The sequence below is a fragment of the Dendrobium catenatum genome, unplaced genomic scaffold, assembly GCF_001605985.2.
Source record: "Dendrobium catenatum unplaced genomic scaffold, ASM160598v2 fragScaff_scaffold_402, whole genome shotgun sequence".
Classification (NCBI taxonomy): domain Eukaryota; kingdom Viridiplantae; phylum Streptophyta; class Magnoliopsida; order Asparagales; family Orchidaceae; genus Dendrobium; species Dendrobium catenatum.
The window spans coordinates 508,304-529,745 of record NW_021318864.1 but is presented as its reverse complement, the minus strand read 5'-3'; the positions used below and the strand labels follow the sequence as shown (position 1 = coordinate 529,745).

The window sequence follows — 21,442 nt, the reverse complement described above, 5'->3', positions numbered from 1 at the left end:
TGCAGTTTAAATAATTCATTGAACTGAGAATCACAAAATAGAAAAATATAATAAATACATAGAAAATATTCTATGATTCAGATAACAGTACAAAACAGATGAATCAGATAACAATACATAACAGATAAATCAGATAACAGTACAGAACAGATAAATCATATAATAGTATAGAATAGATAAATCAGATAACAATACAGAACAAATAATCATATAACAATATAAAATAGATAAATCAGATAATAGTACATAACAGATGAATCAAATAACAATGTAGAACAGATGAATCAGATAACAGTACTGAACAGATGAATCAGATAACAGTACATAATAGATAAATCATATAACAATACATAACAGATAAATCAGATAATAGTACAGAACATATAAAATAGATAATAATATAGAACATATAAATCAAATAACAGTACATAACAGATAAATCAGATAACAGTACAGAACAAATGAATCAGATAATAGTATATAACAAATGAATATGATAATAATATATAATAAATGAATAAATGAATAAATGAAAATTCATATCACAGTGTTGTTCATATCACATTTCCCGGACCCAGACAGAATCTCAAAAGATTCTGGCCCCTTACGACTCCCTTTTTTCGTGCTTATAACACCAGAACATATCAGATACACAGAGTTGTTCAGATCATATTTCCCAAACCCAGACAAAATCTCAAAGGATTCTGGCCCCTTACTACTCCCTTTTTATTCGTGCTTACAACACCAGAACATATCAGATACACAGAGTTGTTCAGATCATATTTCTCGGATCCAGATAAAATCTTAAAGAATTTTGGCCCCTTATGACTCCCAGAAATTCCCTGTCACATATAGAATCTTAAAGGATTCTGACCCCTTATAACTCCCAAAAATTCCTTAACACAGACATAATTTCAAAGGATTCTGGCCCCCTATAACTACCAACAAATATCATTTAATCACATGTAAACATATATCATCACATTATAATAATTACAGCGTAATTGAGCATGTATCAAAATATCACCATATTATATAATGGTAGACAATAGAAAATTCAACGAGTAAAAAATGCACAGTTTCAAAAAATTACCAGATTATCAGGGATTATGTAGAACAATGTTTTAAGACTTTTATTGTACTATTGTACTATTTTTCAACATCCAAAAAATTTTCTATTCATTAAAAACCCCTTATATTTCAGAATACATGGTGAAAATTTTTCAGAAAATATTCAGAATGTGCATAATCATAATATCTATGATATATAAAAAGTTACGCGGTAAAAGTTTTACCGGTGCAAAATTACCCCCATTTTTCGCTAATAGATACAAAATTTTGATCGGAATATTCACCAAACTTTCACTTTTTTTAAATTTGAGATATGCATAATGTGCCTTACCTCTAGTCGAATAACTTTCCCAACTGCGCCGACGGACGAAAACAATTCGAAGTCGCCCAAAAATCTGGATTTCCTCTCTCTTTCCTTTTCTTTCTCTCTCTCCTCTTTCTTCTTTTCTCTAAACCGTGAAAATGAGTAAATAATGAGTTTAGATATTTTTGATCATACGGATGATATTTATGTTCGTACCAGGATGAACGTCTCTGTTCTGTCCTCGGATGACGATCGTACATACGATATTTATGTTCGTACCAGGACGAACTTCTTTGTTCTGTTCACGCTCATTTCGTCCAGACGATTCGTACAAACGAAATAAAAAATTCTAAATGTCGTCCCAGACGAACTTAAAAAAAAAACATTGAAAGTCTAAAGGGTTTCATGAATCTATAATCTTATATATAGATTCATTTCTCATATAAACACAAGGACTAGGACCATGCATTTATCTCTGTTAGCCGCCAAAAAAACATCAATGATATATAACCAACCTAATATGTAATTACACTTGCTTATTCTAATTTCTCCTCTTATGGTTGTTATTTGCACATTGCACCTTTCTCCTCAAAACATAACAATCTCTCTTAATGTGTTATTTCTTATTATAATAAAACCTATTAGTATCCTCGAATCTACCACCATAAATACTTCAACCATAGCTAAAGATAAATATTCTCTAAGAAGAACTTTTCCTAGTTAGTAATTTCTTAACAGGATTTTAATCTCCCACAAATGCTTAAGCTTGAAAATCACATATTTAGAAATAAGTGGATTTCAACATCATAGGTTGGTTGTATCTCTCAACAACATAGTGTCACATAAAGGCTAGTAAAAGAGAGACAAAGGGCATAATATAACAAAACTTGATATTTATCATAAAAAATCATATCAATATTATTCAAATCTTAAAAATGATGAAATTAAACACTTTCAGATGTGTTTAATAATTATATATTTCTGCATGTGAAGAAAGTCAAGGCTCTCCTTCTGATAAAATTTTTTTATTATAAATTAAGATTATAACTTTAGCCATAAACTTTCTATGATTATTTCCTCGAGGACTACCTTTGATATCTCATTTGCTAAACACATTGAATCAATGAGAACCTTTTTCTCCATCTCAAGCTGGTCTTCATAGAGAGTTATCCTAGCTCCACCAGCGCCTTTATAAGCCCATGCTAGGGGTGTAAATAAGTTGAGTAGAGCTCGAGTTGGAGGTGTTCGAGTTGAGCTCAAATATCGAATACTGAGCTCGACCTCAACTCGACTCGACAGGGAAAAGTAAGCTCGTCGAGATGTTCATTGAGCGGCAGTTTGAGTCATCTTCGCCAGCGTTCTTCGCCTTGGCCAACATCCATCACCTTCGCCAGTGTCATTGTCCATCACCAGCGCCATCGTTCGTCGTCAGTGCCATTGTCCGTCGCAAGCGTCGTCGACCGTCACCAAAGTTGATGTCGATCGCCAACATCGTCGTCCGTTGCTGGCGTTCATGGTAAGAATTTGGTCAGCATCCATCTTCACCTTCACCAGCATCAATCATTCTTAATGTGTTATTTCTTATTATAATAAAACCTATTAGTATCCTCGAATCTACCACCATAAATACTTCAACCATAGCAAAAAAAAAAAAATCTCTAAGAAGAACTTTTCCTAGTTAGTAATTTCTTAACAGGATTTTCATCTCCCACAAACACTTAAACTTGAAAATCACATCTTTACAAATAAGTGAATTTTAACATCTCCTAGGTTGGTTGTATCTCTCAACAACATAGTGTCACATAAATGCTTGTAAAAGAGAGACAAAGGGCATAATATAATGAAACTTGATATTTATCATAAACAATCACATCAATATTATTCAAATCTTAAATGATGAAATTAAACTCTTTCAGATGTGTTTAATAATTATATATTTCTGCATGTGAAGCAAGTCAAGGCTCTCCTTCTGATAACTTTTTTTAGAGAGGTTTTTTTATTATAAATTAAGATTATAATTTTAGCCATAAACTTTGGATGATTATTTCCTCGAGGACTACCTTCGAGATCTCATTTGCTAAACACATTGGATCGATGAGAACCTTTTTCTCCATCTCAAGCTGGTCTTCATACATAGTTATCCTAGCTCCACCAATGTCTTTATAAGTCCCTGCTAGGGGTGTAAACAAGTCGAGTAGAGCTCGAGTCGTGGGTGTTCGAGTTGAGCTCAAATATCGAATACTGAGCTCGAGCTCAGCTCGACTCGATAGGGAAAAACAAGCTCGTCGAGATGTTCATCGAGCGACAGTTTGAGTCATCTTCACCAGCATTCGTTACCTTGGCCAACATCCATCACCTTCACCAGTGTCATTGTCCGTCGCTAGCGTCGTCGATCGTCGCCAACGTCGTCAACCGTCGCCAAAGTCGTTGTCCGTCGCCAACGTGGTCGATCGTCGCCAACGTCATCATCCGTTGCTAGCGTTCATTGTAAGAATTTGGCCAGCATCCATCTTCACCTTCACCAGCATCAGTCATAACAGTCCGGCCACCAACATTAGTCGTGAGGCTTTTCAGAAGGTAGATTATTGGGCTTTTAGATGATCCATTACCCAGAGATTTCAAGATCATTTTATGAGGACTTTATGACATGAGTTTAGGTTTCCTATAAGCGCAAGCCCCTATAATTAATTACCCTCTCAATAATGAGAGAGAATTTTTTTATTAAGGCTAATCATTAAATAGATACATATTATCCAATATATAGTAGCGGGGGGGGGATAAATGATGATGAAGATGATCTTGATCAATTAGCCCATCATGATCCCCATTCAACTTAGTCAGGGGAGATAGTCGATCAACCCTACCTGACCCTGGTAGAAATCACAGGTGGATGTTAAAATGGCAGAGCTGAGAATGGGTTTAATGACTTCAGGAAGGAGTAGAACGAGCTCATCGCATCCGATGAGGTTTTTGCCTCAACACCCTCAAAGGGAGCAATTATTAGGTCCTTTCACTGGATGTAGAAGAAGGTTCGGTTTTAGGCAAAAATAGGTCAAAAAGTGCAAATACCGAGTTTATAAAAAAACTCGGTATTTTTTCAAAAAACTCGGTATTTGCACTTTTTTAGGCAAAACCGAACCTTCCTCCAGGTTCTTGCACCGGACCAAATAAAAATCCCCTCAAAGGAGCCGCTTCCCTACATCGCCATCGCTGCCGCAAGAGCCCTCTTCTGCCACGGTGAAGCCAGGCCTTCCCTACTCAAGCTGAGCCCAAGAGAAAACACTAAGAAAGTACCAAGAGAAGAACCGTCTCCGAAGTTGAACAGTTGCACAATCCCAAGAACCGTCGGCGAGGCTGCCATCGACTGACGTGTATCCTGACATGGAGAATATCTGCTCAAACAAGTCATCAGGGTTGAGGTGTGTTCGCCGTGACAGGGAAGATGAGAAGAGGAGTGCCGGACGATGGGAGAGGTGGAGGACGGGAGAGGCGGACGGTGCTTGACTCGCAAGTCGCGAGTGCGAGCAGGATGGCAAGGAATCAGATCAGCGGGATTTGAAATCCTGGATTTCATGTTACAGCGTTAGAATGGGTTCCATGTTATTCTCTGAATCAAACTCGACCATATTTTTGAAATGGGTCCATTTATTGAACTCAAATCCGACCCGTTTGACAAACGGGTTGATCATAACAAAAAATTTTTAGGTCAGATTTTCAAGCCGTGTCAAATATTGACACTCCTATGTTCATGTCTAAAAACTTAACCCATTTTTTAAATGGGTCGAGTTTTTGTCAACCCGCTTGTCACACCCCAGAATATAATTTTAGAAGAATTCTTTCTTTTATCTTTTATTATAACATTAACTAGAGCTATATAATTTCATACATCATTAATAAACAATAGAAATAAACTCTATAATTCAAAATATCAATACACATTTGTACTCAATGACCCAAAAGCACATGAATTCCTAAATCTTGCTGTGTGGGATTTTTTCAATTTAATTTAGGTATTTGGCATAGCAAAAAATATTTTTTTAATAAATAGGTTTGCAGGTCGTGTCGGGTAGACCAGGACCCAAACTGGGTCGAGTTTGTGTCTAATTCTGTGATCCGTTTTCTAATCGGATCGGGGTCGGGTTCGGGTTGAGTCAAGTGATAGAAGGATATTTTTGGGTTGAACCTGAACCCGACCCTAAAATCCATTTTGATGCCTCTAATAACTAATTATGAATTACATTGCTTAAATTGAATTTTATAACTTATATGAGATGACACTGTTTATATTGACTGCTAGATACTTTACATTTATATGTTTATACATCAAATATATATGTATATATATTTTCCTGAAATTAGTGAATTAGTAATTTAATTTTTTTAAATTTTGATTAATTCATTTTAATAAATTTTTTCTTAGTATTATTTTCAATTTTCATGTTGTCCTTTTTAACTGAATTTTCATGCAATTCGACTACATAAATCATGCCTTGACATGAATTTTTTTTTGTCTGCATTAAATAAAAATCAAAAGTTTAAAATTACAAACATGCTCTAGCACCTTAACGGACCTGACGATTTTGTGTTGAACACTGATTGGTGGAATTTTGCATGTAAATTATGGGTGCTAAAGTTTCAACAATCTCATCAATTGTACAACTCGTATCCAATGACTAAACCAAGCGATGACCACCTTCATGGTCGTAGGGAGAAAGTGAAGTAAAGATGCCGAGGTGGAAATTTGATTTGTGGGAAAATGACTTGAGCAACAAACACTCACAAGTTTGAAAATTAGATGCAAAGATTTTAAAAAGTGAAAATTTTATTTGCCTATCTTTGGAACAATTATTAGGTCAGGTGACCTAACGTAGCTCTACGTTCGGACGCCAATAATATGTTGCCACGTGCTCTTACTCTTTACCGCGCGGCTCGATGACCTGACCCGGGATTACTATATTCACGTATTGCTCGATATTGCTAGGTATTGCTCGGTATTACTCGGTATTGCTAGGTATTGCTTGGCAATAACAAGAAATACCGCTCTGTCAAGACCAATACCGAGAAATACCGAGCAATACTGAGTTTGTATTAGTCGGTATTGCTCGGTATTGGTCTTCACATAATGGTATTTCTCATTATTGCCGAGCAAAATCGACCAATATCTAGCAATACCGAGTAATACTTAGCAATACGTGAACATACCAATCCCGGCTTCGTTCCGGGTCAGGTTGTCGGGCCGCGCGGTAAATAGTGAGAACAAGTGGCACTAATTTACTGGCGTCCGAACGTAGATCTACGTTAGGTGACTGGACCAAATAAAAGTTCCTATCTTGGACGTTCTCTTTTCATCCGATGAGCATTTATCTGCATTTTACATGCTTATTGCAATTCTTTTAAGGAGAGGGAGGTTACTAGGTAAATGACCATAACTTGGAATCAAATCCATTTATACTCGTTGATTATTAAGTCAAATAAGAATTAGGATTCCATAGAATATCCCATTACTATATGGACCTCAATGCTTATCTCCACTCGTTCTTTAAAATGAACACTTACCATTGCCCTCAACTAATGCTGGCATGAATTTTTATCCATCATTTACCTATCAACTCTATCATTCTTCAATAGTTGGCACCATCACTGCAAGAAACATCCATTATAGTTGATGTGTCATCAAAAAAATTATATTGATCTGACACGAATCTCAAGGAAAAAATCAAATTTGAAACTTCAAAAATTAAATCTTAGGATCATATGAACTTCAATTTCACTGAACTTATAGTCGAACTGAGCATCTCGGAAATACGAACCCAACGACATCAAATTCAACTCGATTCGAGCCCAAATAGGTGAAAATCAAATACCCGAAGCACATTCGGAATGTTCAATCCATAATTTGGATTACCAATCAGTTTTCAAATATGACATGCTTATAGTTGAATCAAGCGGCTCGATGAGACGAATCCAACAAGCCCAAGATCGCCAAATTCTGATATCATTAAGACCTTCAAATGTCTGACGATCAGTCCACGATTAAGGGATTCAATATCGGCCGTCCATCCAAACCACTCCACATTTGCCCTTGATCATCCTATTTACGGGTCATGCCATTCTCAGAAAACTATAAATAGCCCCTCATTTCTCTTAAGAGAGGAGGGGAAGCAAGAAGAAGAAGAGAAGGGAAGGAGGGAATAAATTCCTACTCGACCACCGCCAGAATTCTGTCCAACTTCCACGGGATGCCATAATTCTGCCCGACTTCCAAGTGACGCCGGAGTTTCACCTGGCTTTCAAGTGACGCAGGAGTTCCGCCCGGCTTTCAAGTGACGCAGGAGTTCTGCCCGGCTTTCAAGTGACACCAGAGTTCTGTCCTATCTCCAAGTGACTCTGGAGTTTTGTCCGAATACCATCTAACGTTGGAGTTCTCCCATGTCCCTGACTGACGTCGGACTTCTACCCGACGCTGGATCTCCACTCGTCGCAAGATTTTTACCCGACGTCGGACTTCTGCCCGTTGTCAGATTTTTGTCGAACATCTATTCGATGTTGGATTTTTGTCTATTGTTGGACTTCTACCCGATGTCGTCTTTCTGACCTCCGTCGTTAGACAACGGTCATTCAGACCTCCGTCCCTCGTCAACTACGATCCTTCCGACTTACATCGCCCACCGACTACAGTCCCTCTAACCTTTGTCTCATGCCGACTACGATCCTTCCGACTTATATCGCCCACCGACTATGGTCCTTCCGACTTATGTCGCCCACCGACTACAGTCATCCCGACCTCCGTCGTCAGACAACGGTCTTTATGACCTTCGTCGCTCGCCAACTACGGTTCTTCCGACTTACGTCGCCCGTCGACTACAATCCTTCTGACCTCCGTCACCAGACTATAGCCTTCTGACCAAACGAATAAGTCAACAATGATTTTTTGTAATCCCACCATATAATGTACTCCATATGATATACATAGAGCCAAGACCTTTCCCCCAAGGAAGGACCTCATTTGTAATCAACTACAAATACTAGTGGATTCATTCAAATTGGGCTATGCCCCGTGGTTTTTCCCCCTTTTCAGGGGTTTTCCATGTAAAAATCTTGGTGTCTCATAAATGCTACACCCTTTCTCTTATCTGATTGTGTGTCAGATTTTTGTACAAAGCTAATAACGCTAAACTTTATATTTATCTACCGCCGCGAATATTCCAGGACGCAACAATAGTTTAAACCCAAAATTCTAAATCCTAAACCCTAAACTATTAAGTCAAATAAAAGTAAACCTATGTTCAACATTGAGCTAAGTAAAATATTCATTTTGAATCAAATAAATTAAAATTTTTTAAAGGACACGACATGCCCTCCTAAATTCGCCGAAATATGTACATTAAGGTCACAAAATTTTACTTTTTTTGCAACAACAATGTTAATAACCACGCAGTACTATAAATATTTCTCAGACGGAAAATAGAAATCGACTCAAGTAGCAATTGAGCTATTCAAAGTTCAAGCAGTTGATTTGTAGGGTTCAGAATGTAATAAGTAGTACTTGAGGAGTATAAGTAGAAATAAATTCGTTTCCACTCCGTTAAAAACCCGCTCCGAATTTTTCTCCTTCCAAATCCTTGTCTCTAACCCCAACCCGCAACCCCTCTCCTCTTTGTTCTGGTCTTCTGCTATTTATCTGCATGATTTAGGAGCGCGACGTCGGCGTTTCTTCAGGCTTGGGCTCTTATCACGCTGATCGATACAGATCACAGCCATGTCGTCGTCCTCGGCAGCGGCGGCGACGGCGACGGCGACAGGTGTCTTTAAGATCTGCTTTAACGCGCACTGCAAGGAGGCGTTAGCGGAGCAAACTCGCCGTAAAGGATGGCGTCTGCGTTCTGGCGAGTTTGCCGAGCTCTGCGACCGCTGCCAGTACGCACTTTCGCCTCCTCTAGTCTTCCCCCCCTCTCTTCTTCCTTGCCCTTTTAACGAACTTAATTTACTTTTTGACTTTTTCATCGATTTCAAGTCCTTATATTGGCAGAAAAGTCCTCGTGAATTCATTTTTTTCGGTGGGTAATTTAGCTATTTTTGGGCTCTATTTGGATAGTTGGTTACGGGTCTTAAGGAAATTACCGATTTTTTTAGAAAATATCGAAATTTCGAATTTTATGGGATTTTCTGTTGTTTTTGAAGTAGATTTGACTAAGAATCTTCATGCTCAATTGGACTGCATGCTTAATAATGCTATCGTGTCCTGGTCCGAGTCAACTAATTTTGAATCTGTAGCGAGTGATCACATATATTGAAGTGAATATTTCGATCTGGGTTTGTTGGCTTACGTTGTTTGCTAACATTGCTCGACTGCAGTTCTACTTTTGATCAAGGTAACTTCTGCGAGACTTTCCATTCAGATGCTGCTGGGTGGAGGAAGTGCGAGTCGTGTGCCAAGGTAAGAAGCTTAGTTGGAGCGTGGGATTTATTTGTTGGAGTTCATTGATCGATGGTTTTGCGCCTCACTGCTACTTGGAAATATGCGAGCTTGGATTGAATATTCTGCTTACTATATTGCTATTTATAATTGAGCTAGAACATCTTTCTGCAGAGGATTCACTGTGGTTGCATAGTTTCAATCCCTGCTTATATGCTTCTGGATGTGGGAGGAGTTGAGTGTATGGCTTGCGTTAGAAAGGCTTACTCAGCGGTAAGCACTAAACTTTGTTAGCCTTAATTGATTGGCTCTACACCACCAAGCATTGATATTAATTCTTCGTTTACTTTTTGGTTATTTGCATTTTTTTAATCCTCCTCCGAAGGAATTTTGCCAATGTTACTGTGATACCTCTCATTTGCCTTCTTATTCTTTGACCCGACTAGCAGCTTCCTTATATATGCTGCTGCTTTTACATTATGCTGTTTATTCATACCTTCACATGACGATTCGTGTGATGTGTCTTACCAACAGAAACTATTTTGTGCCGGTTTGAACTGAATAGTTATTTAACTGTCCTGTTGTGGATTATGCTTGGAATGCCTATGTTATCTCTGCGGGTAACCAACATAATTGGAAGTGAAATCCTTAGCTTACAAACTTTCATGAAGAAATTATGCTTATGTGACTTTTGGCATTCTTTATGATGGTCTATTGTGCTGTCTTCAGTACAAAACTGTAAAGAAAATGTACTTGTTTGAAACCAGCAAGCTGTTTATGATGCTGCTCTTAAGGAGGTGGTCCACCAATCAAGCGAGATGTATCCATTAACATTGATAAGTGGAGCTTGCAGAGCAAACTGATTAGGTAACTTATTGAAGTATAAACATCAGTATGGGGCATCCAAGGTGCTCAACAGTAAATATATGAAATATATATACAGATAGAATTATAAGAGTAAATAGGTAATATCAACCAAGTTCAACTACAAGAAGTAACTGATGAACATTCAAACTATATTTAATATATAATGGGTGTATTTAGGAATGTATATCTTCTAGCAAGATCAAATAGCAATGTTTTAGTGTCTAACAATAACCATTAATCTATTGGAAGATCATTAACAACCAGGCATAGTGTATCAATCTCTCTTAAGAGTGCCATCTTTCTAAATATTTGGCCTATCATTCAGCTTAGCTAGCAGCATATCACTTAATAGGGCTTTGTGGACAATCAAATCCATCATGTATGCAATATTTTATATACATAAAAGAGATATCATGAACAATGTTTAAGTCTTAGTATGAAACATGAATATTTATGTAGTAAAGATCCATCTACAGATTCATAAAAAAGTATGCCAAATTAAATATCAAGTGTACACCATGAGCAGTCAACACATAACTACTAGAGGTATTCAATCATATACATGAAAATATGCTAATCATGCATAATCCATACTTTTAAATCAAAGAAATATATTTATAAAACATCTTCTAACATGCATGTTAGAATGACAACTGTCAACTATGTTATATATATGGATAACACCCTACAACACAATCATAGAAGCCACTAGTCTAAAATTGCTTTGCGGTGTATTGAAATTGGAGAGCAAGGAATGTGAAGAAGTGCAATCGACCATATGCTACTCCCACCATCATGGCAGCTACTGTTTTGGTTTCTCTTACTCATCATTGGGATTTTCCCATTTGTTAGCACTGAGATTCCATTTAACACTATGAGCTATACTTTTCTCACTCATGGTGTCTCCCCTCTCCTTGATGCATCAAGGGGAATGTCGACGGAGCCCTTTTAGCATCTGGCAAAGCTGGTATGGGAGAGGTCCTCAGTATTGAACATAGGGATTTTATAGTTGTTGCTGTTCACATCTATGAACATTGGGATAGTGCCCGCATTGAAAAGGAATCCATGCTTTCCATCAAGCATATCATTGAATCATGGATGTATGATAGGAAAAACTTGAATATACCAGGTAAACCCTAACAAAGATAGAGAAAAACAGAAAACGATTTGATGCAGTGCACGATTGCTCTGAGGAGGCGTGAGATATCTTATGCCATCCTAACGACTTCTGCCATCCACTACGCAGTGTTATTTTCAGTTATCACTATTACCCTTTAGCTTTATTTTAGCAATTTTAAATATAGCAAATTTTAGTATTCTAAAAAATACTTATAGCCGAGAATGGCTAGGGAGAAAGACAGTTTTTATTTGATGCTTTGTCTACTAATGAATTAGTACAAACACCTGAATATACAAGTTTGAGGAATTCCAGCGTTGGATTGTTCTTTTGTTATTGCTCTGTTTCTTTGCAGGTATTGAGGTTTGCAATAGGTTGGTATCAGAGCCTCGCCTGAGAAGGAGATGACAGATCGCAGTAAGGAACCCATCACCGATGAAGTGCGGAGTCTTGGCGTGCTTTGGGCAAACCAGAATAACGTTAACTACAGGCTGGATGAGCTAGCGGCCAACGTGCAGAGGCTTACCGTGGAGATTCGCCGCGAGTTCAATCTCATTCGTGCGAGGCAACCACAGTAGTAGCCGACGCAAGTCGAACAACATGGAATCAGGCCAATGCGATGAAGGGGTGTGGCTGCGGCCAGACCGTTCTGTCGCATTCCCGCAAATATATAGGAATTTTTCAGATTCTGAGGAGGAGACCCAATTCCACAGAGAAACAGATTTGATAGAGTATGCAGACGATGATGAAGGCAACCCGCATCATTTGGATTTTCAAAGGTATCGGAGACCAATGCTTCCCCATTTTCTGCCAGATGAATTCAAGGCTAAACTTGATATTCTTTATTTTGATGGTCGTATGCATATAGAAGATTATTTGGATTGGGAAAAAGCAGTGGAAAACTTCTTTGAATACATGGAAGTTAGTCCGGATAAACAAGTGCGCTATGTTGCTTGTCGATTAAAGGGCGATGCTAGCGCTTGGTGGGCGCATATTTTACAAATGAAACAAAAGAAGGCAAGGGGAAGGTTCGGAGTTGGAACCAGATGAAGCAGCTGTTGCGAGCTCAGTTTTTGTCTACAGATTACGAGCATATATTATACATGAGGTATCAACATTGTACCCAAGGTTCGAGGTCCGTGAGCGATTACACAGAGGAGTTTAATTGATTGTCAGCTAGAAACAATCTTAATGAGTCTACTAATCATTTAGTGGCACGTTATATTAGCGGGTTAAAAGACAGCATTCAAGATCGCTTGGAATTGAATTCCGTATGATCGATTGCTCGAGCCGTGAATTTTGCTATGAAGATAGAGATGCAACATAACAGGCAAACCAAAACCCCCTATAATCAGTGTCATTGGCAGGAACCTGTTGTGTCCGGTAAAGGAAGCAATCTGATAGTTAAGACATCCCAAAATATTGGCCCGTCAATGCAGGCTCCTACACCAAGCCACAATCCCACAGATCTCCGGGCTCAACCGAAACCAAGACATATGGTCGAAGAAAATCCCTACGCCAAGCCGTCAACACTCAAATGCTTTCGTTGTTTTCAATCGAGACACAAGTCAAATTAGTGTCCACAAAGACAGCTAGTCAATCTGGCAGAATGTGAAGAAGAAGGAGAACATGCTATTGAGGAACCAAGAGTGTGACTCGGAAGACGCTCCTGCTGATGAAGGGGAAGCACTGGTGTGTGTGATGGAAAAATTTCTATTAGCCCCTCGATAGAACATAAATTCACAATGCCACTCCATTTTTAAAACTCGCTGCACTATAAGCGGCAAGGTGTGTGATCTCTTGATCTACAACGGATGTACTGAAAATGTGGTTTCGAGAGCCGTGGTGCAAAGTTTACAGTTGTGTACCATAAAAAATTATCATCCGTATAAAATAAGTTGGGTCAAAAAGGGGATGGAAATTCTGGTTTCCGAGTCATGCCGGGTGACCTTTTCTATAGGTAAACAATATGTATGTGAAGTTTTATGCGACGTCCTGGACATGGACATTTGCCAATTGATCTTGGGAAGGCCATGGCAATTTGATGTGGGTGCGATGTATGACTGCCGAGCTAATGTGTATTCTTTTGATTGAAAAAGACGTCGTCTCTGGTTGCTACCCAGCTTAACTAAAACAAAATCACCTCTACCTAACCAATCTCGGCAGGCCGCTGTGCAAATAGTCACGGAAGTGGGACTTCTTCATTGTTGGAGAGAACCTGCTCCCTTATATGCTTTACTGGTGACCGAGCAGAGCACTATACTACATCCAACAAAATGGCATGGTGAGATTCAGAAATTGCTCTAGCAATATAGAAAGATTACTCCCGATAGTTTACCCGAGGAATTGCCGCCACTCCGGAGCATACAACACCAAATAGACCTCATGCCCGGTGCAATTTTACTGAATATGCCTCATTATAGGCTCAGCCTCAAAGAGCAGCTCATTCTACAGGAGCTAATTGATGATTTATTAAAACAACAGTTCATATAGCAAGTTTGAGTCCGTGTGCTGTACCGGCATTACTAGTGCCAAAGAAGGATGGGAATTGACATATGTGTATTGACGGTCATTCTATTAATAAAATAACATTGAAATACCGATTTCCCGTACCTCATACTGAAGATCTGTTAGATAGACTCACGGGCTCTTCCATTTATTCTAAACTTAATTTATAAAACAGATACCACCAGATTCTCATACGCCCTGAGGATGAATGGAAAACGGCGTTCAAGACACCGTAGGGTCCGTACGAGTGGAAGGTTATGCCCTTTGGCCTATGCAACGCTCCCTCCACTTTTATGAGAATGATGAATGACATCTTGAAGTCTTATATAGGAAAATTCTGTATTGTATATTTTGATGATATACTAGTTTACAGTGAGTGTTGGGAAATGCATTTGGAACACTTGCAGACTCTCTTTGATGTATTTAGACAGCGAAGGTTATTTCTCAATCTTCAACAATGTGAGCTTGTTGTTCCTGAGGTACATTGCCTTGGATTTATTATAGTTGCAGCTGGTGTACACATGGACCCACATAAAATCAGTGCTGTTCGTGATTGGCCACCACCAAAATCCTTTTTCGAAGTACGAAGTTTCCATGGGCTTGCGAATTTCCACCGGAAATTTATAAAAGGCTTCAACATTTTGATGGCACCAGTGACTGATTGTTTAAAGGCGAAGTCATTCCATTGGGGAAATGCCAACAACAAAGTTTTGAGGCTATTAAACAAGCACTAATCTTCGCCCCTGTTTTAACACTTCCTAATTTCGACAAGGTATTTATGGTGGAAACGGATGCATCAGCCATTTGGATCGGAGCAGTGCTCTCGCAAGAAGGCAAGCCAGTAGCATTCTTCAGTGAAAAATTAAGCGATGCTCATAAAAAATAGTCCGCCTACGAGCAGGAGCTCTATGCTATCATCCGTGCATTAAAACAGTGGGAATTATATTTGCTACACCAAGACTTTGTGCTATGCAGCGACAACAAAGCTTTACAGTACCTCAACAGTCAGAAATCCATAAACCGAATGCATGCTAAGTGGCTTATGTTCATACAGAGATTCTCCTTCACGTTCAAGCACAAGCCCAGAGTGAATATGATAGGAAATACTTGAGTTCGCAAGTACACTTGTAGATCGCGAGTATTTCCTATCAATCTTCTGAAAAACAGTGAGAACAGTGACTGGACTGCTGTCCACAGCAGGAAAACACAGAAAAATTGCAGTTTACAGCAGTAAGACATCAGATTTTAAGAGGAAAACTGAAAGAAAACTCAAAGCGAGACTTGTATTCCACTAGACAATGACTAAAATAGCAAGATACAATTGATCCTCTCTATTCGAGAGGAGGATCGATCTCTCCCAAATCTCTAGACGCCGCTAGAGCCAAATGAAAACCTAATTCTACGAGATCTCAAATTTCAGCCAAATTCCCCCATAACCCAACCCTAGGAAAATCAACTATTTAATGCATACAAATCAAAAGGAATTCCCTAAACAGTCCCTACATTCAATTTCCCTCCTAAAATCCATTCAAAAACCTTCATATTCGGCCCTGTTTGATCCAGGAGGGCGTGCAGCTGAAATGGGAGGCAGAAGTTCCACCTCGTTGCGCTTGGGCCGGTCCCGCGTGGACCGGTCTAACAATACTCCCCTCCCAAAAATCCACCTTGTCCTCAAGGTGGAGATATACTCGTGTTCCGGTGGAGGTGGCCATCTTTGAGGTGACTGAAAATTCTTACTGTATTACGGAACCAAGGGCTGCACGGAAAGAGAAACATCCCTTCCCTCCTCCATCCTGATTACATTAAGCTTGTGTAGTCCCACCAGATAATCTTCCCCCACCTCTTGCATATCCCTGACCATGGTTTTAAGTGATGTCATGGCTTTGGATAGCCCTGCATCTCCCCTTATAACCACCTTTCTCCCATCCACCATTAATTCCATCGTGAGTGCTCCCCAATTGTCCTTGGTTTCCCCCAAAGTTTGCAACCATATCATTCCCAGGATGACATCAGTACTTCTTAACTCTAGTGGGAGAAATCCTCCCTTACCTGAATCTCCTGGATGGTCAACACCACTCCTCTACAGATCCCATTGCCTTTCTCCACCTTCCCTATACTCATCATCTCTCTATAGCAACTGGTGTCCACCAACTTCACTCCCAATTGGTCAACGACCTCAGTGGAAATGAAATTGTGGGTAGCCCCACTATCAATTAGCACCACCACCTCACGGTCAGCTATCTCTTATTTCACTTTCATAGTGTGACTCGGAGTAAATCCCACTATAGAGTTTAGAGAGACTTCTGTTACATCCAGGTGCAACCTCTGTTTAAAATTGCGCAACAAGAGGCGCGCCAAGGCGCCCCTCTGCGCAATTTGCCCCAAATACGCCTTAAGGCTTACGCAATTTTTCTCTTGGCAGAGGCGTACGCCTCATCGGGTCTGAGGTGTGCCTCTAAGGCGCAATTGCACAATTATAGGTGAGGCATACGCCTCATCAACCCGGTTCCATGGTGGGTTAAAATTCACCGCACCAATCAGTATAAGCTCGACCACTGTTTAAACTTCCAGTACCGAGCCAATACCGCTCAGTATCGAGCGGTACATGCTCGGTACCGAGCCAGTACCGCTCAGTACCGAGAGGTACATGCTTGGTATTTTTTAAACAAGTCGAGCTCGAGCTTATTAATCGAGCTCGAATTCGAGCTCGAGCTCAAGTTCGAGCTCATTGAGGGTTAAACGAGCCAGACTTGATAAGACAGATACTCGACTCGGACTCATTTACACCCATGACTCCCACCTACTTAAAGTGAAGCATTTTTTCCCTTCATCCCATTCGGTTCCAGGTATTCCCGAAAAAATCTTGCTATTATTTACTTGCTAAACCCTTAAATTTTAATTTATGCAATTCTGCGTCCGTGAGGCTTACGCCTCAGACCGCCTTGAGGCTTACGCCTCGCCTCACGGAAGAAAACCGCCTCGAGGCTTATTTACGTAATTTTAAACTTTGGGTGCAGCTTCTCCTCCTCTTCAGATCTGCTTCCACCTCCCTCCTCGTCTTCCTTATCTTCACAGACAAGGAGAACCTGAAGAGTTCGGTCCTTGCACCTATGCCCCGACATGTACTTCTCATCACATCTGAAGCACAACACTTGGTCCTCTTATCCCGCATCTCCTTCTCTGTCAGCCTCTTGAAATTTTCCCCACTACCTCTTACTGGCTTCTCCCTGGTGGTCTCATTAATGTTGCCTGATGCAGGCCGCTTGGGTGCTAGAAGAGTGGTCGTCGTCCCATAAGATTCCCCCTGAATAGTTTCCTCGAGCCCCTCTTTCTGATTTCTTCTGATCTTCCACCAACTACGCCAGCTCCATAGCCTTTCCTAATTCCTGGGTTCCATCACCCTGACCGCTGTTTGTATCTCAGGTTTAAGCCCCTTCATGAAGTTCTCTTCCAGAGCTGACTCCGAAATGTGATCTAATCTGCTAGCTAAGTACTCAAACATGTCCCGGTAATCTGCCACAGTCCCCTCCTGAGTCAAAGCAAAGAATTGCTCATAGAAGTCTCCTCCCCCATTGGCTCGGAAACGCTCCAATAAGCAATCTTTGAACTCTCTCTAGCTCCTGATGGGCTCCCTCCTGTTACGCTAATGATACCATGCCAAGGCTTTCCTTCCAAACACAATCTTGTCGCTGTCAGCTTCTCTTCCTCCGTCAACCCGTTGACAGCGAAGTAACGCTACACATTGTAAATCCAGCCATGGCCGTCTTCACCCTCAAAGACGGGCATCTTCAGCTTTCTCACCCGTGGGTCTCCTCCATTTCCCAGGTATCCTCCATAACCTCCCATTCCTCTAAGGGGAAGAGCTCCCCAAGTGTCTCGATCATCCCTCCGACAATCATACTCGAACCCCTATTCATACTCTCCCCTTATTCCTTCAAAATCATCACCTCGACGCTGAATTTCTTCAAATTCAGCACATCGATGATGAAGTTCCTCCCTTCTTCATTCAAAATCTGCCCTCAACGCAGAATTCTTTCGAATTTAGCACCTCGGCGATGAAATTCCTCTCTTCCCCCTTCAAAATCAGCACCTCAACGCTGGATTCTCTCAAATTCAGCACCTCGGCGAGGAAATTCTTCCCTTCTTCCGACAAATCAACCTCTCGTTTGTCGTATCCCCTACTCATCTCTTCTCTAGAAAGTGGTTCTAGAGGGGGCATGTCATTCTCCTCCTCCTGGATCTCCACCTCCGAATTCCTCCTCCCCCGCAACGGGTTCGAATTTCCTCCCATGCCATGGCCGTTGGCGGTCTCTCTTACTTCCGATGTCGCCGGGATTTGTCTTCATTTCAAGTAATTTCTTCATCATTTCTTTCATAACCATGAACTTCCCTTCCAATCTTTCATTGTTGGAGGTGATTTGATTTTGAAAATAAAAAATTTTCCCTCCAGATTTGATTTTAACTGTCCCAATTCACCTTCCAAGCCTTCAACCTTCTTTCCGGCCATCGTTCTTCCCCACGGATCTCACGTAACTCACTTTCGGAAGCCAAAAGCTCGCTGAAAAATCAGAATTTCAGTCGCGTAAGGTCCCAAATCGATGCTCTGATACCAATTTGATAGGAAATACTTGAGTTCGCAAGTACACTTGTAGATCGCGAGTATTTTCTATCAATCTTCTGAAAAACAGCGAGAACAGTGACTGGACTGCTGTCCACAGCAGGAAAACACAGAAAAAATGCAGTTTACAGCAGTATGACATCAGATTTAAGAGGAAAATTGAAAGAAAACTCAAAGCGAGACTTGTATTCCACTAGACAATGAATAAAATAGCAAGATACAATTGATCCTCTCTATTCGAGAGAAGGATCGATCTCTCCCATAACTCAAATCTCTAGACGCCGCTAGAGCCAAAAGAAAACCTAATTCTACGAGATATCAAATTTCAGCCAAATTCCCCCATAACCCAACCCTAGGAAAATCAACTATTTAATGCATACAAATCAAAAGGAATTCCCTAAACAATCCCTACATTCAATTTCCCTCCTAAAATCCATTAAAAAACCTTCCTATTCGGCCTTGTCTGATCCAGGCGGGCGTGCGGCTGAAATGGGAGGCGGAAGTTCCGCCTGGGCCGGTCCTGCGTGGATCGGCTGGACCGGTCCATTGGACCGATCTTTCAGAATAATCGCGTGGCTAATGCTCTCAGTAGGAAGAGTATCTTACTCACGCGGCTTCAAACAGAAATAGTCGGACTTGATTGTTTCAAAGAATTGTATGCGACGGACCCCGACTTCAAGGATGCCTGGGAACCATGCCAGGGGCAACAACCTGCAAAAGGGTATTCTGTGAGGCATGGATATTTATTTAAGGAAAATTTTTTATGTGTCCCTATTTCTTCTTGGTGGCAATTTCTGATAAGGGACGCCCATGGGGGTGGCTTAGCAGCACACGTGGGGTGCGACAACACATTGAAGCACGTTCAGTCTAGGTTTTTCTGGCCAAGGTTGCGCTGCGACGTGATTCGTTTGGTTGATAGCTGTCCAATTTGTCAAATGTATAAAGGAGCTCAAAATACTGGTCTTTATATGCCCCTTCCAGTTCCCGACTTGATTTGGGAAGATCTTAGCCTTGATTTTGTTTTGGGATTGCCAAGAACAAGGCGAGGCAATGACTCTCGATCATGGTCGTCGTCGACAGATTCTCCAAGATGGCCAATTTCTTTTCCTGTAAGAAAACTTTGAACGCCATGAATATTGCTCACCTTTTCTTTAACTAAATTGTTCGTTTGCATGATATCCCCAGAAGCCTCACATCAGATCGTGACGTCAAATTAATAAGTCATTTTTGGCGCGAACTTTGTAAGCGATTGAGTATTGACATTCGCCTTAGTTTGCATACCATCCACAAACTGATGGACAGACGGTGGTTGTCAACTGTACATTAGGCAACATGTTGCGATGCCTAGTACAAGAACACCAAATCAATGGGAAGATGTGTTGAGTAGAGCTGAATTTGCTTACAATTCGATGACCAATCGCTCAATAGGTAAACCTCCTTTCAATATTGTATACACTAAAGCACCAAACATAGCACTAGACGTGGCCATCTTGCCCAAGTGCAAGTCTCTTGCTGATGCATCCTTCACCGAAAATTATGCTGACATGTTGGCTGAGGTCCGCCAACAAATTCTCAAGGCAAATCAATGATATAAGGAAATCGTTGATCGTCACCGCTGACAACGACTCTTCAACGTCGGAGACTTGGTCATGGTACGTCTACGGAAAGAGAAGTTCCAACCAGGAACTTATTCCAAATTGATGCGCCGAAAAATTTGGCCTATACTTATTACCGCCAAGATCAATGAAAATGCCTACAGCGTTGCTCTACCAGCAGACTTTAATATATCATCTACCTTCAACGTTTCAGACATTTGGGCGTATTCTCCCCCTGATGACGCCATTGTGAGCATCAGCTCGTCAGAGTCTAGCTCTTCTAAAGCGGGGGAAGACTGATGCAGTGCACGATTGCTTTGAGGAGGCACGAGACATCTTATGCCATCCTAACAACTTATGACATCCACTACGCAGTGCTATTTTTAGTTATCATTATTACCCATTAGCTTTATTTTAGCAATTTTAAATATAGCAAATTTTAGTATTCTAGAAAATACTTATAGCTGAGAATGGCTGGGGAGAAAGACAGTTTTTATTTGATGCTTTGTCTACTAATGAATTAGTACAAACACCTGAATATACAGGTTTGAGGAATTTCGGCGTTGGACTATTCTTTTGTTGTTGCTCTGTTTCTTTGCAGGTATTGTGGTTTGCAACACGATTCTCACAAAATCTGATGGAAAACTCTCCAAATAGTAATTTTATTGCAAAAGGGAGAACTAATGGAAACAACGAAAGCAAGGATGCATTTGATCCTCAATTCGAGAGTAGGATCGTTCTCTCCCAATATCTAGATAACTCTAGAGTCAAAGACACCAAGAAGAAACTCTCAAGAGAACAATAATCAAGCATAACCCTAACCCTATTTCCCTAATCCTACTTAAAGCATACAATTAATTACAACAACAACATTAAGCCTTTATCCCACTACGTGGGGTCGGCTGCATGAATCCTTTATCTCCATTGTCCTATTAAAAGTCAAATT

At 40.4% G+C, this 21,442-nt stretch overlaps 1 protein-coding gene across 2 annotated transcripts in view; it reads left to right on the top strand.

Annotated features, from left to right (window-relative positions):
* The first annotated feature begins 8,914 nt into the window (after positions 1-8,914).
* Positions 8,915-21,442, top strand: part of LOC110098956 (B3 domain-containing protein Os07g0563300) — a 52,861-nt gene continuing 40,333 nt past the window's right edge. For both annotated transcript variants that reach the window (XM_020825921.2, XM_020825920.2), the window contains exons 1-3: positions 8,915-9,292; positions 9,731-9,812; positions 9,966-10,064. In XM_020825921.2, coding sequence (XP_020681580.1) covers positions 9,135-9,292; positions 9,731-9,812; positions 9,966-10,064 — 339 coding nt within the window. In that variant the 5' untranslated portion in view covers positions 8,915-9,134. The remainder of the gene's footprint in view (positions 9,293-9,730; positions 9,813-9,965; positions 10,065-21,442) is intronic.